Raw genomic sequence first — 17,341 nt, forward strand, 5'->3', positions numbered from 1 at the left:
ATGCCTCCTAGGGTTATCGTCGTTGGTGGTGGATGTACGCTGGTGCCCTTTCCCCAGATTCTTCCTCTCCGTTGGCTCTGCTAACATTTGTGTGATGGAATAGTGTCCGGCCTCAGTGCGGCTCACACCGTCTATCTGAATGGCGGCAATGTCCTGGTTCTTGACAAGCAAAGTAGCTAAAGCCCCCCCCCCCTCCTTCACAGGTTGCACCTGGTTGCTGCCCTGCCATAGCCTGAGAAACGATACAAGCAACTAGCTGACTCTATATTTTCCCTCTCATAGGCTTCTTTGGCGGCAACTCCACCAAGGCCACTTCAGGCATCAATGGTGCTCTCACACGGACACAGATCGATCTGGGTATAGCGGATAGTGTGAAACAGTTCTATGAGGATACTCTCAAATCTGCCAGAGACAAGGCTCGCCCAGATCTAATCAAGGTCCTTACTTACAACTCTGCCTCCGCTATTCATTGGCTACAAGAGATCTTCAAGCTTGATCTTACTCTTGTGTCGCGACTCGGGTTCGTATCCTTTGTTCTTTCTTCCTTTCTGTTTTTAAAATCTAATCACTTGTCCCATGCTTGCTCTTCCTGCATCATACCCCTTTCAAAATACGATATTTCTAGGAATGCTAATTGCTGGCTGATTTATCCAGAGGGCATTCCTTCCCCCGCACCCATCGCGGCCATGATGCCAAATTCCCCGGTATGGCTATCACATATGCTCTGATGCAGCGCCTCGAGGAGCTCACAGAAAGCGAGCCAAACCGCGTACAGGTGCTTAAGAAGGCCCGTGTCACCGCAGTCAACAAGGAAGGAAACAAGATCACTGGCGTCACCTATGAATATAATGGCGAGACCCACAAGGCCGATGGTGTTGTTGTTTTGGCCACTGGTGGATACGCTGCTGATTTCACGGAAGATTCTCTCCTGAAAAAATGGAGACCGGACACCTTCCATCTGTCCAGCACCAACGGTGTCCATGCCACAGGTGATGGCCAGAAAATGCTCATGGCCATTGGTGCTAATGGTATTGATATGGACAAGGTCCAAGTTCACCCAACTGGCCTCATTGATCCTAAGGATCCTGACTCCAAGTGGAAGTTCTTGGCTGCCGAAGGTATTCTCCACGTTTGATATATTTTCCCGTCAAAAAGTACTACGTTGACTAATAATGTTTGGTAAATAGCTCTTCGTGGGGAGGGAGGTCTCCTCCTCAACTCTGATGGCCAGCGATTCGCTGATGAGCTGGGCCACCGAGATTATGTGTCTGGCGAAATGTGGAAAGAGAAGGAGAAGGGCAAGTGGCCAATTCGCCTTATACTTAACAGCAAAGCTTCCAATGTCCTTGACTTCCACACTCGCCACTATTCCGGCCGTGGCCTGATGAAGAAGATGACTGGCAAAGAGCTGGCTAAGGAAATTGGCTGCGGAGAAGCTGCTCTCAGGAAGACCTTCGACGAATACAATCAGATTGCTGATGGTAAGAAGAAGGATCCGTTTGGGAAGAAATACTTCCACAATGGCCCTATGAGTGTTGATGATACTTTCTATGTTGCGCTTATGCAACCCGTTCTCCACTTCACAATGGGCGGAATTGAGATCAACGACAAGGCTCAGGTTTTGAACTCGGAAAAGAAACCGTTTGAGGGTCTATTTGCCTGCGGTGAGCTTGCTGGTGGTGTCCATGGTGCCAATCGTCTTGGTGGTTCCTCTCTTTTGGGATGTGTCGTTTACGGGCGTGTTGCTGGTGACTCCGCCAGCCAATTCCTCTTCCAGGAACTCCTCTCTAACCCCTCAGCTCTCGCTTCATCTCGCCTAAACCAAATATCCCTCCACATCGATCCGTCCCAGCCGGGCAAAGTGTCCGTTGAATGGACTACTCCATCTGGTGTAAGTGGTGCCTCAGCTTCTGTCCAAGCTTCTCCTGCTCCCGTGGCGGCCACAAGCCCTTCTACTGCATCTGCTGCATCTGCCAAGGCCGCAGACGGTGCTGCGGACATCGCGAACTTCAAGGTCCCTAACAAGGAGTTCACAATGGAAGAGGTTGCCAAGCACAACAAGAAAGATGACCTATGGATCGTTGTTAAGGGTGTCGTGATGGATGTCTCTAATTGGCTCGATGAGCACCCTGGTGGGGCCCAGGCTCTCTTTAGCCATATGGGCAAGGATGCAACGGAAGGTAAGCGTCACGTCTTCTGCACCGATGCTCACCCTTTGATACTCATCATGGCTTGAAAGTGCTAACAACCTTTCCTTCTCTTTTGACTTTAGAATTTGAGATGCTTCACGACGACGAGGTCATCCCCAAATATGCCTCTCACATCGTCATCGGACGTGTGAAGGGCCAGACTCCAAGTCTGGAATACTAAATTGCTTTTCCTAACCTCTAACCCCTCGGCTGGCCCACTTCACTGTACCATGAACTTTTCCCTTTTTATTTGGGTCTCTCACGAACTACAAGATCTGTAGATACGATATCTCCTTGTACATTCATATTATCGTCTTTACCACAGCCCTTAAGGTTGTCTTTCCCCACCAATAAAACAAACGCAAAAAACGGAAATTTTTGGGTGGGGGAGAACAAGGGATGATATGTTGCCTGTTATTGTGTTATGATTTTAGTTGGTATTTCCTTTCTTCTCTTTAAATCTGCATGTACATGTGCATATTTGGATCTATCACTTCTCGTTTTGTTTTGTTTTTTTTTTTTTTTTTTCCGTTTCTTGCCTGGGTTTTTTTGTCCCTTTTATTTCTGACGTAAATGGTGTTAATGATTGCGTTTTCTTTTTGTTGTAAAAAACCTACCTTTCTAGCTTTGGAAATGGAAGAGCAAGTATACCTGGCGTGTTTCTTTTGTTACATCGTGTATCTGTGCGGCTAGATGTTAGGCTATATTTCTCCTGTGTTTTCTGGTGCTGTAGTTGTTAAGATGATACGACACGGAAAGAAGTCCATTGAAGACAACACGCACATAGCGGTCACATATTTACCATGCTCCTTATTCATTGTCAAGCATACAATTCCATCTAACTCAATTCAAAAAACGGGGAAAATCTAGGCCTCTATTTATATTCTTTTCCGTTCCCATCATGATACAACCCATAAATAAAGTGATCTAAATCCACCCGATAAACAGCGGTAAACAGGCTCCCTACCGCGTACAAGAGCACAGCCCTAACCAGCACACCAGCGCGTTGCAGCACGGTTAGCCCGTCATCGCCATCATCATCTCCCCCATTCTCAAGCAAACGACACGGCCCATCCTTCCCCCCGTCGCAAGTCCGCCGACACAACTCCACCTCATCCGTGACAACCCCATCGAGCCCGCGCCGAATGCACAACCGCATAAACTCCTCCCTATTCACCGTCCACGCGAAGACCTGCTGCCCCGCCTCCCTGGCGTCGGCGAGGAATTGCGCACCCCCAGGGCCCATGAGCGCGTGCATATTCATGTTGAAGATTATGTGGGGGACCTTCAGGAATTGGCGGGCGAAGGCGAGGGAGAAGGAGATTAGGGAGACCGGGTAGGCCGGGAAAAGGCGGTGGGCGAGGGAAAGGTATTTAGTCTGATGGATGATGATGATTATTGTTATTTTGTAAATCCGAGATATATAAGACATTATATATATCTGTTTGATTTATTCATTTCATCAGCGAAGGTGAACTCACTGTCCAACAGCCGAGGATTATCCTCTCGTTCCACGGCTTGTGTTCTGAAGGGGTGGAGCGGAGTAAGTCTGCAAGAGTGTCCATGATGGTTTCGGGATGGTTGTCACGCTGTTTTATTTGGAAGTAGTATAGATTAGTACGATGTGCATGGCATGGCAAAGAATGAACGGTTGGAAATTGGATATAAGTGTAACTATGTATGCAGCGGCGAATGGCAAAGTGTACCTTGATATCTAATAGAATCCACACGTCTTTCCGTTCAGGCGCAGCAGAAACGTACCGCAGCACATCAACCAAGCGGGGCATGAATTCGACAGGTTCTCCTGTCGTCCGTAGGGTGCTGAGATATTGCCAATCACAATCGATGATCCGTTTTTTCACACCGAAGCAGCGTTGGAGGGTCGCATCCTTGATGTTGATGATCGGGGTTTTTGTTTTTAGAATTTTGAAACAAAAACGGAAAATAAAAGCACTTGATTCGAGTTTTTCGAGGAATGCATGGAGGTATATTTATATAACAAAGAAATGTCTCAGCATACATGAGATAGAACAATTTCCCCGTCCCTGGAAAGGTGCAGGTCAGTCTCAATGACTTGTGCACCAACATCGATGGCGTGGATAAACGCGCCCATAGTATTCTCTGGGAACTTGGCTTTGGCGCCGCGGTGAGCAATAGTGATCGGGTTCATTCGTGCCACAGCGTTCCGGTTCGGATCTGGCCATCGTGCTATATGTATTTCTTTATGTTAGCTATATACAACTTTGCGATCTGGCCTGCTTTCGCTCGCGGACCTTCAAAGAGGAAGAGTATATACCTTTAGGAAAGAAGACGATTGGCTCCAGTGAGTTTGACGAGGGTGAGATTGGCCGATCAGCTTCCAGGCTGTGCTTGGGTGTGGTGATGAAATTTTCTAGAAGCGGTGATTCTGTTGTATCCATGATCCAGGCAGAGAGACCATATATGGCACAGCAGGCTACCAGATTGCAGCGAGGTTAGGTCGGGCAGCCGGATCGACTTAGAAATGGCAGACAGATAGTCGGACAGGATCCTTTCTTATGAATATGGAGTGCTAGAGAACACAATATTTAGATCCGCCACAGTATGAAACCGTATCCACGCGAAGAATGGTGAAAAACAGAGATGTATGATAGCAATCGGCAGCCCAATAAAGAAGAAACAGAGCACAGACAAGCGAACAGCAAGATATCGAGAGTGAATCATCATCTTAATATGCAATAGAGTCTCCATTGCTCCCAACGGAAGCTCGGCTCCCTTCGTTGCCGTTGGGCTATGAGTTCGGCCCATGGGAACTTAAGCAACCTTATTCCGTAGTTGGATACCTGTACCTAGGTCCAATCCAGCCCTAAGCCAGCAACAGCGTTAAACATGGCTTGCTTAGCGAAAGGTTCTTGATAGACCTAGGTTGCTAAATATCAAGGTATGGGTTGGCCACTAGCGAGGTGGCTACATTCTTTAGCGGAGATAACTCTTTAACATCCATTATGTTATTCATCTGATGCCCAGAGAGTTCTAACGACGGCCACCACTATCAGTATTGGCGTCGGGTGTGGTTTTCCGCCGCGGTGGTGAGCTGTGTGCCCGACATGATCAGATCCTATAACAATGCTCAGAAACCTCATGGGATGACATCTCTACGTAATAGCGTTGACAACCTCCAGAATGATTCCTCATTAGAAGACGGTCTGACGACCATTTTTAAAGAAATACCAGAGCATCATTTTCTACAGGATCTCTTGAACATTTCCATGACGTTGAGCGATGGCATATTTATTCCAGAGACCTTTGGACTGCCATCATTGAATATTTCATCAAGCAAAGTCCAAGAATGTGAGGAATATGGATTTCAAAAGTTGGAAAACTGCTACACTCTTAACCTTACTAGCGAAACAGTCCCCCAACAGGCCCATCGATTGGTCAAATCTTGGTGGTTAATTGACGACGCTAAAATAGGCTTCCCTTTAGAAGCGCAGACTCCTGGTCGACACGACGCCGTATCAATTCGGTGGTGGACGTCTCCAAAGCTGCGGTGTAGTTCCTAATCCCGTTGTGGAGACCTTCTCGAATGTTGGAAGCCTACAGAACGTGAATTGACCAATTCTTGCGGAACTCACCTTCTATCAATACGGGTTTCTAGCAAGTGGACCGATGAGTTGTGGCAACTTAGCCCTGACTTGATTGAAGGTGGGGAGGGGAGCGGCATGTGCTGTACAGTACATGTACAGTGCATTATCGCTAAATCATCGAACGGGATCCTCGCGAGATATTTGGTTAACACAAGATCACAATGCTGAATTTTGAACCGACGCATTCTACGACTGGCAAACCTTTCTGGAACAAGGATCCCATGTCCCCAAGGACAACAGCCTGAAGTCACAAATCCTGGCAATCGCAGGGTGACGTCACGATAATATCCTCGGAATCTGAAGCCCATACATGACAACATTCGCTTGGATGGAAGAACGCACAGAAGCAGGCTCATGAGAGAGGTAAGATGTGGTTATCAGCAAATAAGTATTTATACAGATACATTCAAGACATGCGCAGAAAGAGGCATCGCCGCTTCGCCCAGCTTGCATTTACCTCCCACCTTCCGCCTCCAGCCTCTCCGCCCGTTTCACCTTCCTCATAACATCCAAATACTCATTCACCCTCTTCTCCGCCCAGATACAACCGCCCAGCGTCATTGAGCTCAGCTGCAGAAACACCTTGAACTGTGGAGTCAGGCCGCGGTAAATGCGCGAGATTGGGGCGAGGTTGGCGGAGAGGGAGGTTAAGGGGCGGTAGAGGAGGGGAGTGTGTGGGGTAGGTCTGCGCTTGGGTTCGGGGTGTCCATGGGAACTAGACATTGAAGAGCTTGGGGATGAGGAGGTGTTGGAAGGCGGATTAGAGGAGGCAAAACGGAGTGGGTGTGGAAGGAGGAGGATTAGGTGCGCGAGGATAGAGATCGAACCGTACTGGAGGGTGTTGGAGGGAAGCCGGGTCTGTTAGCAGTTCTTTTTTCTTCATTTTCTTCTACTTTGGTTATTTCCTGACTGTGGGGTTGGATACATTTTTCCCTTTTTAATTTATTTTTTGATGTAGCAGAAGAAGAGATGGTATTTGAAGTCCTTGCCCTTTTCCTTTCCGTTCCTTTATTTAAATTTAAACGGGTTTAGACGTACACGAGCGGCACCAGTGAAGAAACCCTTGAGAGCTTCTTGCATGACTTCGGGGGGCGGGTCAATGTCTCCGCGCTGATTCGAGGGCGCTGGCATTGTGTTATGTTTTATATGTATGAGCCCCGCTGTACGCGAATATCGAACATGTGGGGTTCATCTGCATGTAAAGATGAATTTCTTGTCTGCGTGCGGCGGAGGGTCGCGGAGGATACAGTTGAAAGCAGGGAAGCTATTATTTGATAGATAGCCTAGGACTTCTTCCACAACAACGATGCTCAATTTATAGCCATCACACCTCGAAACGCGATAAATTAGTCAGGTTGATCGGTAGATGTGAGGGATTGGTTTCTTTTCGTCTCCGCCCTCGCTATCCTCGTTCGGATCTAAAAAGCCGAAAGGAGGTTGACAGTGATTCGGACATATATTTATCCGATCGGCAAACATAATGTAACTCGGATTTGTTGAACAATTTCATCGGCATTTCTATCGCCATATTCGTCCCTCTACGATTTATTTGCAATCCAATTGAATACCCAAATAGCCACCAACTATCCTGACATAAGGGTATATCATACTCGAAAGCTCCATCCATGTCCCTCACCCCTCGCAGCACTACCGTTACCCGCCTAACCAACGAGACAAAGGTGCAAGTCTCCCTCTCACTTGATGGTGGCGTGCTCCCGGCCTACGAACCGTGCGAGCACTTCCCACGGACAAACTCAGAGGAATCCTTCCGCGTAATACCTCCTCCTGAAGCAGCACATTCCACTCAATTCACCCCCTCGCAACAGATCACCATAACTACCGGCATAGGGTTTCTGGATCACCTACTACATGCGCTAGCGAAGCATGCTGGATGGAGTCTGGCAGTGCGATGTAAAGGGGATTTGATCAGTTAGCTTCCCCCTCTCTTATTTACTGGATACCTATTTTCTGCTTTGCAGGAGTTTGGCGGCAGTTTCTTCTGTCACCCCGCCTCCTTCACTCATAGATATTTCTCTCCCATACAAGATCAAAGAAGAAAAGCAAGTCGCTAATTCACTTCCTTAGTCGACGACCACCACACAGTGGAAGATGTCTTTCTTGCGCTCGGCACCGCCTTCACAAAAGCGCTCGGCCCCCGCGTCTCCCTTGTCCGATTCGCCCGCGGGGATGCCCCCCTCGACGAAGCCCTCTCGTGGGCAGTAATCGACATCTCCTCCCGTCCATACAGTGTGATAAACCTAGGCCTGAAGCGCGAGAAGGTCGGCGCATTGAGTACGGAGATGATTTCGCATGGACTTGCGAGTTTCGCGCAGGCGGCGGGCGTCACATTACATGTTGGATGTGTTTATGGGGAAAATGATCATCATCGGGCAGAGAGCGCTTTTAAGGCTGTTGCGGTAGCGACGAGACAGGCTTGTCGGAGAAGAGGAGATGGAGAGGTTGGAGGCGGTGGGGAGGTAGGGAGTACAAAGGGGGTGTTGTAATTTTTTTTGATACCTGTAGCCTTTTCTTTTCTTCTTTTCTTCTCTTTTTTTTCCTAAATCGGTTGAAAGATGGGTCCGCATTCTGTCGTTTCGACTAAGTATTATAACGCCTTTCTGATGACAAAGTACATGGCACTTCATACCCAGGAAATACTGCATATTTTCAATTACGAAGGTTTTTGGAATTGATTTTCGACTACAGATTATGCGTTGAGAAGTTCCCAAGTGTCATAAATCACGTGTCTCTTACATGCAGTCGCTGGCTTCATTCGAATGCAACAGCTTTCAAAGCTCAGGATTGAAATCAACCAAAGATTTTGACAATCGATCTTCCACGATCATTGGGCGCAAGCGCCCTACTTATTTAAATGCTTTCTTATATCTCACGACGCCATCGGGCGTTGTTCCTACTTACTATTCTACTCCTCACATGTCTCGCGGCGACTAAGAGCTCACGCGAGCAGATACCCGTTGAACAGCTCTCAGCGTCAGAGATAGAAGCCAAGTTGCAAGTACGAAACACCTTCATTTACCGATTTTGAAACTGAATAGCGGAACATCATAAATGATTGATCAATTAAACTAGGAATGCCCTTTTGTCCAAGAACTGAACGCGCACAAACTTGCAACAAGCCCCGAATCCACAGGCTTCACCTCTCAACTCTTCGCGGTGCTCTTCCCTGGCAGTCCAGCGGTAAATGCTATACTAGCGACATTCTACATATCAGGACCACCCAGTATGCGTCTTATCAGCTGAGCCCTGAAACAGTTCCATTCTCACAATTGGCAGATTTCCTCCTCGCATTATGTCCTCCAAACATCGATCCTTCCTCGTTATCGATAATGGTTGCGTTTGCGGTTGGTGGACTTCTCGGCGATACTCTCTTTCATCTTCTACCCGAGATATTCCTAGGTGAAGATTCCCCCGAACATGCCCGCTTTGTCCTCGTCGAACCAAATAGAAACATTCTCCTTGGTCTTGCTATCCTCGTAGGGTTCTTGACATTCGTGGCCATGGACAAGGGGCTCCGTATCGCTACCGGGGGAGAGGATGGACATGATCATAGCCACAGCCATAGCCATGCAGTGGAAGATAGTATGGCAATATCCTCTAGCTCCGCAACCTCCAATATGGAGAACAAAGGCGAGCTGAAGAAGCGCAAGCCAAACACCAAACCTGAGGCAAACAGTTTGTCGGAGACCGACGGGAAGGAAATAAACCCGAGCACAAAGCTAAGTGGATATCTCAACCTAATCGCGGACTTCACTCATAATATTACCGACGGGCTCGCCATGTCCTCATCTTTCTACGCCTCCCCAACCATCGGCGCAACAACGACTGTGGCAGTTTTCTTTCATGAAATCCCCCATGAGGTCGGCGACTTTGCACTACTGATCCAATCTGGCTTTTCCAAGCGGAAGGCAATGGGTGCCCAATTCCTCACTGCCATTGGAGCGTTCCTAGGAACCTTCATTGGAATCGCGGTTCAAGAGTTTGGCAACAACAGCGAAGTAGGAGACTTCTCGGATTCTGGGGCGAGGGCGTTGCAAACAGGCCTTCTTGGCACGAGTTTGACAATGAAAGATATGCTTCTTCCGTTCACTGCGGGAACGTTTTTGTATGTGGGCACTGTTGCAGTTATTCCTGAGCTATTGGAGACGGGCAGGGATAAAGGGCATGAGTTGAGCAAGGCAGTTAAACAATTTATTGCAATGGCAGCTGGGGCGGGAATTATGCTTTGGTAAGTTTGGTCGAGGATTATTATTTGTTTTAGTTACTGACTATTTTCTGTCTAGCATATCGTGGGCTTGATTGAGGCATCGTTGGAGTGAATATGACCAACAGGAATAAGAAGAGCTTGAGTAACTCGGTCAATGACTCAGTAACGTTTCCTCGCAGCAGTTTGGACACACTTTTTCTTTAGAAATACATTCCCAGATCCCGAATGTACAGCCAAATGATTAACAAATCATTTGAATTTGGAGTTCGATGAATACTTTGACCTCGTGAAACGAGGAACGAAAGGGTGCTTTTGGTACTTCTTCAAAGCTGTCTTTTTTTTGTGTAGATCACTATTTAAATATAAAAATGCCTCAATTATATATAGTTACACCATCTTCACCGCGTTCACCTCACCCACCTTGTGTCACAACATTAACACCACGATCACGTTAGTATCTAATAACGACATAACAACATAATTCTTGCTGAGGACGCCTACATAAACTACGAAGGCCCTATGTACTCTATCTCTTTCTTGGTGCGCATATAAGTTATGGCGGGTTGGATGGTTGGAGATAATCATGTTGTTACGGCAGAACTTTTTTTTGAGAAATATACGTAGTAACGACACAGCCAACAAGTGTATTGCGTTATGCCTACCTACCTATGAGATATAGTCTAGTATGTGAGCACGAGTTAGAACAATGCGGCTCCAATCTTTGTACAGTACATTCATATACTCAGAAATTCTAAGTGTAAATATCAACTTATTTTGAGTGTTCTATCCTTTGAAAATTAGTGACAAGTCAGTGAAGAGCCGAAGCACTATATACATGATTAATTGTATCACTACTTGTATAAATAAAAACGCTACAGATTTGAAATGATGAAAGCTGTGATCTACTATAGCAGCTGGTCTTGTATAGTGAATTTTATCTATATATATTTACACTTCTTTACTCTAGTTATATGAAGCCTGCGTACAACATCTAGACAATACTTGCATTTCTATATTAATGTCTACGGCTAGTAGTCATATAGTGATGTCAAGCAGGTCAATCAGTTTGATAGGAATAACTAAATTGAGTTTTATGTCACATGGGTACATGGCTGAGAAAGTGGTGAAGTACGTTATGTGGGAAGAGAAACCATTAGATACTCCGTGACCAAAAGGAAGCAAATTAAAATTGAAGTGTAAACAAGTCCAAAGCGGATCAAGAATTACGGAAGGGAAACAAATAGATGAAATATGAGGCGCCAAAATACTTATAGTAAACCCGGATTTCTAATGGATAGAGAATCAATGTCAAGTATGTTGAATGCAAATCAGTTTACTCGTTATAATGATACACCTGTAAGGAAAATGAAAAATTAGCAACAGGTGCAACGCACTCTGGTATGATGTATCAGCTTCTATAAGTAGGAAGAAGGTGGGGTACTCACAAAATAATTCGGCAATCCAAAGCACTTCCACCCGAGTCTTCGTGCCATCTTTGCAAAACCCTCCGTTTCTACTAGATGGTAGAAAGGGAAAGCAGGGAACATTGCGCCATCGCGATGAACGTCCGCCTTTACCATAAGAGCTGTTCCCCCGACTCCGTCAAGTGACATTATTACATCGGTATTCCGGTTTGGAGAGAGGTCGGCCATGTGAGCCATCAGTGTTCTGTAGGTTGGCATTTCTGCATATCCCTCCAGCAGAATTTCATCCGGGCCCATATCCTTGGCGAGTTCCTGTGCCTGCAAACTGTCTACCCATGAATTGTAATCGTATGGCCGTATTTCCATCTGTTTTGTGTCTGGATTTTGGAAACGTTGATAGCAGTTCGGTACGATGACGGGCTTGTTGTGTTTTGTCAGATCTTGAATCAGGCTCGCAGGGGTCTCGATAATATCGGCGTCGAGCCAGAGGACCCAGGATGTCGACGGCCCCAATGTCGTAAAGAGAAGGCTGTTCCGCGCCCGACTCATAGCTTCCCGTCGTTTCTTTTGATTTTCCATTTTGTGTCGTTCCTTTTCATCCTGAGATGGAATTGGGGGGTCGAAATCTTGCCGTAGGATAGTAATGCTAGCAAATCTATCATCGACCGGCCCTGACTGGGTCTTTTTAATAGCAGCCTGCAATGCTGATACCGCAGCATTCCCATCCCGCGTTTTCGGGATAATAAATCCCAGAGAGATGTATTGATGTGGGAATGAGAGTTTCACCAAATTGTCCCAGTATTCTGTGTAGAATCTAGCTAGCGGCGTAAGAATGAGCACACGCTCATGGTTTTTGACCGAGTCTGTTGTCGCAGTGTTGTTATTCATATTATATCGGACGACTGGGGGCGGCGCAGGACGGCCATTCGATTTCATCGGGGATTCCTTGAAGAAGGGTTTGGAAGGAGGAGAGAGAACGCTCGCAGCCGCATAGTTTTTCCGTTCTTGGAAAGTGGACGCAGTGGCAGAAGTCGAAGGAGAGAAGATAAAGAAAAGGAACCCAACCGTGAGTAGACCAGCTAGAATGAGGGTAATAGGGTTCGTTCGGCGCAGTGAGCGTGGGATGGCCATGGCGGCCATTTAAGGAGGGGAAAGCAGCCCGGTTTTAACGGATAGGAGGTTGGGGCGAGAAAAACAGAGCTAAAGGATATGAGGAATGAATTTAGTAATTATATTAACTATCGCGCCGGGCTCGCTTGATATTCAATATTCTGTGGACATATTTCAAGGGGCGCATGAACAGGGTCTAGAGGAATTATAGTAGTTATACGCTGGACAAGGCGTCAATAATATTCAAGAAGAGAAGTCTAATATTCGAAGAAAAGAAGAAAGGAAGAAACACCTATCCCGCAGTATAAATAATGGAATGTGCGGGAGGCGAAGCAGAATTGATGAAATAGTGGAGGGAGAAGAATCGAAAACGCCGACAATGAAATCGTCAAAGTCAGTGGTTTGTTTGTTTCACCACGTAAGATGTATTGTGGCGGACGTAAAGCTTGCGAAAACAGAATTTTCTGCCACCCCCTGAAAAGTAGTAGCAAAACACTGCAAAAATAACCAAAATATCCATGTATCTCTAGAATCATTCAAATATCATCCAATTCATTCAAATATGCATCTTTATCATCAAATACACACCTTTATCATCAAATCTGCCAATATGTCCCCTCAGCTCAGTGAATTTACCATCAATGAGATCATACATCTTCTAAACAATGATTATATACCTGCTCAGATTGTGTGGATCATTGAGTATCATCTAGCCACTGTATATTAAATTCAACAAAATATTCACTGCTTTGAAACTGCTAGAAGTTCTCATTCAACATGAGATGTAAAGTCAAAGATCACATCAGATATCTTGTCAGATTTGAAGGATTTTTTTGAGATATATCCAACTGCATATTGCAATGAGACTGTCTGCTTTGTGAAGGATGAATTTGATGTTGATATTTGTGATTCAAAGATTGCTTAAGCTTCTCAAAGCTTCTAAGCTTTGCAGCTCTTCTTATATGAAATAACTAGTGTGATAGTGTACATCATTCTTGATAATAGAGAATGGCATACACCACAGAAGAATAATAAGCTGAAATTACTACATTCTCTTCTATCAAATCTGTCTATACTCTTGTGACTGTGTTCTGCCATCCACACCCACCTTCACAGCATACTATCTCTGAAATGTTTGTAGTATATGTTCATCAAGCCCTTGTTGTGATCATGTGTTGTCTAATTCAAAACAGTAAGACACTCTCACTTTGCATGCACAAGAATTTCTATCACAACAACACCATCTCATCACTAATCACATCATATTCACAACTATCTCATTCTATTCATTCACTCATACCCCTTCATTCAATCTTCTCTGCCTTGTTTTCAATCATTCTACACATCTATTCTATCTTATCAAATGTCTAGCTCTCTTCTATTCTACAATATAGCATCTGATCATCACAATTTATATCATTTTAGTCACATCAGCTGATCTACTGATAAGTTCTCATCAATCAAATTTTGTCAAAAGCTAATTTGACTGCAAATTAATGACTCTTGCAGTTGCTAATCATTGCTAGCTTCTACTTCTCATCATCAGAGTACACATCTGACTCACAATCATTCAAACTTCTTTTTCAATAATCCTCTCTTATACAATCTCACTTCTGTTGAGAAGGTTGTGTCTGACAATGTTGTGAGAATCAGACACAATAATAATAACATGAATGTCTCAATTAATAACAAAAACATGGATAAAACAGTTGGTGAGGTTGCTGGTGCAGATATGAGCAGTGGTGGTGATGCTTATGATGACAATATAATAACAGATGCTCTCATATTATCTTCTGCTGCTGCTCTCTCTGCTCTCATTCATATCTCTATCTTCTCTACTATTTCTATCTTCTTTATTGCTTGTGCTTCTCTCACTGCCTTCAATTCTATCTCTTCTGCCCACATCAATTCCTCTCTCTTCTTTTATGCTGGTTTTTTACTTTCACTCACTCTTTTAGAGATGTTGTGTATCTTCAGCAGTCTTCTTCTTTATTCTTCACATTTTCTCTCTGCATTCACTGCTTCTGAAAAAACACATTTTCATACACAAGTTTTGTACAATACAATTCATTTCACTAGCTATTTGTTGATCACATCTCTTGCTTGAAGCAAGTACAAAATATTTAGCAATCTTATACATTTCAGAGAAAATACTGTCATTCAAACAGATTGTACTGAGTATATGCAATACTCTTCTCTCTTTATTTATAAATTTTATTTTAATTTGTTATAGATGAAATTGTTCAGAGTCTCTGTATTATTGAGATTATAACAGATGAAAATCTTCACATCATATTCATTCACATCAGTTTTTGCATCATTTTCTTGTCTTTACACACTTTCAGCTTATCAGATGAATGCTATCATTCTTTATATTGATATATAATCTTCAAACTAGTTATTTATAGAAAGAAAATATGTGTGTAGAGTAGTTTGAATGGTAATATAGCACTTTTTTATACTCAGAGTAAGTATACATCTGTTTCTTGTGTGAGTTGTATATATAACAAAGATTCATTTCAATTTTATATTCTGTCTTCTGTATATAACTGTTTCATTGATCATTCTCACTTCTATTGCAATTGTTTATGAAGCTTCAAGAAGAGTTTCTATTCTTTCAGTAAATATATACTCTTTTCTTTGCATTATAATAACTGCTAATACTTTGTAGTCACTTTGAATACTATCTCATATACATCTATTACTGCTTTCATCTTCAATTCTTTTGCAATTCATTCATTCTTCTTCACTTCTGCTTTCACTTCTACTCTTTCTTCTCTTTCTTCACTTTCTATCAGATGAGTATTCATCACTTATTTTTATAGAGATTCAGATATCTACTCCACTGCATTACTCACTTTCATCTTGTCCTTCTTCACTCTGATTGATTTTTCTTCATATATATATTTTCATCATTTTATTGAGCTTTCTGCAAATCTCTTCATTGAGAATATTAAATCAATATATCAGACTCTTCATGAGACAGAGGTATACTCTGCACTTCTATACACTCATCTTGAGATCTTAAAGTTCTTAATACAGATTAAGTTTTAATTTTTATTGTGTATAAATTATTCTTGAGAATGTTGAGCTTGAGCATTTCATTGATATACATCTTTTTCTTTTTTCTTTATTTTACAATATTCATATATTTTTAGAAATCAGATAAAGTTCTTGCAGCAGCTACTAGAGCTGCATACAAATAGATCTTTTTTCTGATTTTCTTTTTCTCTTTCTCTTCTTTTTATCTGATATCAATCTCATGCAATCTTTTATCAGTTCTACACTTTGATAATCAGATGCAGCAGATCTCATATCTTTCAATAAGAGTATTCTATCTCCATGCATTATACTGTCCCTCTTCACAAGCTCAGATAACTACAGCAAATAATTTATTGAAACTAATCTTGCTCAATCTCTGAGCATTCTCAGATATTAAATTAACTTGATTCAATGCATTCACTGACATTTCTGACAGTTTATTCTCTGAAATCTTCATACTCAAGCTAGTATAGACAGTTGAATTCTCATCTAAATTTCTTTTATTTTTATAATCTGACTCATGTGTTGATCAGCTGTCTTGAGCTTGTTCTCAATCACATTGTACTCACTGTCTATATTGCAATATCATACAGCCAGCAACAGTCTCATCACTTATCAGTATATATTATATACCCACTTTTTTCATTTCCTTTCATTTCTTTTTGATTATTGTGGAGAGATTCAAGTAAATGATATCATTCAGTTCATAAGCATTGACAATTTCTCTAACTTCTCAGAGCTTTTCTATTATAAATTCTCTCTTCTTCAACACTGATGATAGTACTGCAGATAATCACAGTTTATTTGAATCTTCTACTTTCATCTCTATAAGATAAGAGTCATTGATGAGATTGCATAGAATCCACCCCTCTGATTTCTTCAAAGTATATATTTCAAGAGAATGTGATTTGAGAATTTTGTACAGCTCAAATCATTTTGATTGAAACTTCTCAGATCTCTTATTGCATACAAGAACTCAAATACCTACTGTGAGACTTGTTTCTTTCACTAGTGAGTCTTGTATTCTTTTTATTTGTATGATATGATTGAGCAGTAATTTGTTTGCTTTTGCTCAGATATGACTAACTTCTCTCATTCTTACTTTCATATCTATAATTACTGTCTTCTTCTCTATCTGCTTCTGTGTATTTCTCAGAATATACAGATGTATCTTATAGAGTAGATAGAACAGCAAACACTTTGAGACTGTATACTGACAAACTTGCATTGCAAATAACACTTATTCAAGATATTCATTTCATAATTTTATAAGCTTTCCCACTAGATATTTCATCAGCATGCTGTCTAGTATTTCATTCAAATATTCAACTTTTTCATTTGTATAAGAATAATAGAGTATTGTTGTGTGATGCTTTGTCTGCAACTGTTTAACAAAGTGTCTCACAGCTTCTTCTACAAGATTTGCTCCATTATCTATCAATATCTTATAAGACATACTATAGCTAATATAGATATCATCATATAGAAACTTAGTAATGATTTTCTTCATCACTTCTAACATCACTTACATAATTGACTACTCTGTGGCATAATCAACTGCTGTTATTATTCAGTGGTTCTTATTTGACATTCTTGATAATATCTCTATAAGATCTATCCCTCAACATTCAAACAGCTTAATTATACTCTTTATCTGATGTTGTGCTCTCTCATGCTTCAAGTCTTGTCTTGCATTCTTAGAGACTTGACAGTTTGAGCATTCTT

At 42.9% G+C, this 17,341-nt stretch overlaps 7 protein-coding genes across 7 annotated transcripts; 4 read left to right on the forward strand and 3 right to left on the reverse strand.

Annotated features, from left to right (window-relative positions):
* HCBG_05770 (fumarate reductase flavoprotein subunit) lies at positions 1 to 3,607 on the forward strand (the record flags this gene model as incomplete). The annotated part of the gene is made up of 6 exons (XM_045432819.1): positions 1 to 34; positions 104 to 172; positions 283 to 520; positions 655 to 1,118; positions 1,188 to 2,180; positions 2,273 to 3,607. 6 exons carry the CDS (start codon positions 1 to 3, stop codon positions 2,368 to 2,370), a joined length of 1,896 nt encoding a protein of 631 aa, XP_045286935.1.
* Positions 2,981 to 4,813, reverse strand: HCBG_05771 (glycerophosphoryl diester phosphodiesterase; the record flags this gene model as incomplete). Its single annotated transcript, XM_045432820.1, has 5 exons — positions 2,981 to 3,567; positions 3,671 to 3,778; positions 3,896 to 4,078; positions 4,210 to 4,397; positions 4,486 to 4,813. 5 exons carry the CDS (start codon positions 4,607 to 4,609, stop codon positions 3,064 to 3,066), a joined length of 1,107 nt encoding a protein of 368 aa, XP_045286936.1.
* Positions 4,814 to 5,275: 462 nt separating this feature from the next.
* On the forward strand, positions 5,276 to 5,731 carry HCBG_05772 (uncharacterized protein; the record flags this gene model as incomplete). The annotated part of the gene is made up of 1 exon (XM_045432821.1): positions 5,276 to 5,731. The coding sequence occupies one exon, from the start codon at positions 5,276 to 5,278 to the stop codon at positions 5,729 to 5,731; it is 456 nt and encodes a 151-aa protein (XP_045286937.1).
* A 537-nt stretch (positions 5,732 to 6,268) lies between these two features.
* On the reverse strand, positions 6,269 to 6,946 carry HCBG_05773 (uncharacterized protein; the record flags this gene model as incomplete). The annotated part of the gene is made up of 2 exons (XM_045432822.1): positions 6,269 to 6,646; positions 6,854 to 6,946. The coding sequence occupies 2 exons, from the start codon at positions 6,944 to 6,946 to the stop codon at positions 6,269 to 6,271; spliced, it is 471 nt and encodes a 156-aa protein (XP_045286938.1).
* Positions 6,947 to 7,364: 418 nt separating this feature from the next.
* On the forward strand, positions 7,365 to 8,491 carry HCBG_05774 (imidazoleglycerol-phosphate dehydratase; the record flags this gene model as incomplete). The annotated part of the gene is made up of 2 exons (XM_045432823.1): positions 7,365 to 7,744; positions 7,901 to 8,491. The coding sequence occupies 2 exons, from the start codon at positions 7,441 to 7,443 to the stop codon at positions 8,317 to 8,319; spliced, it is 723 nt and encodes a 240-aa protein (XP_045286939.1).
* Positions 8,492 to 8,671: 180 nt separating this feature from the next.
* On the forward strand, positions 8,672 to 10,675 carry HCBG_05775 (ZIP Zinc transporter; the record flags this gene model as incomplete). Its single annotated transcript, XM_045432824.1, has 4 exons — positions 8,672 to 8,831; positions 8,906 to 9,056; positions 9,110 to 10,061; positions 10,117 to 10,675. The coding sequence occupies 4 exons, from the start codon at positions 8,688 to 8,690 to the stop codon at positions 10,130 to 10,132; spliced, it is 1,263 nt and encodes a 420-aa protein (XP_045286940.1).
* Positions 10,676 to 11,373: 698 nt separating this feature from the next.
* HCBG_05776 (uncharacterized protein) lies at positions 11,374 to 12,915 on the reverse strand (the record flags this gene model as incomplete). Its single annotated transcript, XM_045432825.1, has 2 exons — positions 11,374 to 11,394; positions 11,486 to 12,915. 2 exons carry the CDS (start codon positions 12,602 to 12,604, stop codon positions 11,374 to 11,376), a joined length of 1,140 nt encoding a protein of 379 aa, XP_045286941.1.
* Positions 12,916 to 17,341: the final 4,426 nt, after the last annotated feature.

The sequence above is a fragment of the Histoplasma capsulatum genome (assembly GCF_000150115.1).
Source record: "Histoplasma capsulatum G186AR genomic scaffold supercont2.7, whole genome shotgun sequence".
NCBI lineage: Eukaryota > Fungi > Ascomycota > Eurotiomycetes > Onygenales > Ajellomycetaceae > Histoplasma > Histoplasma capsulatum.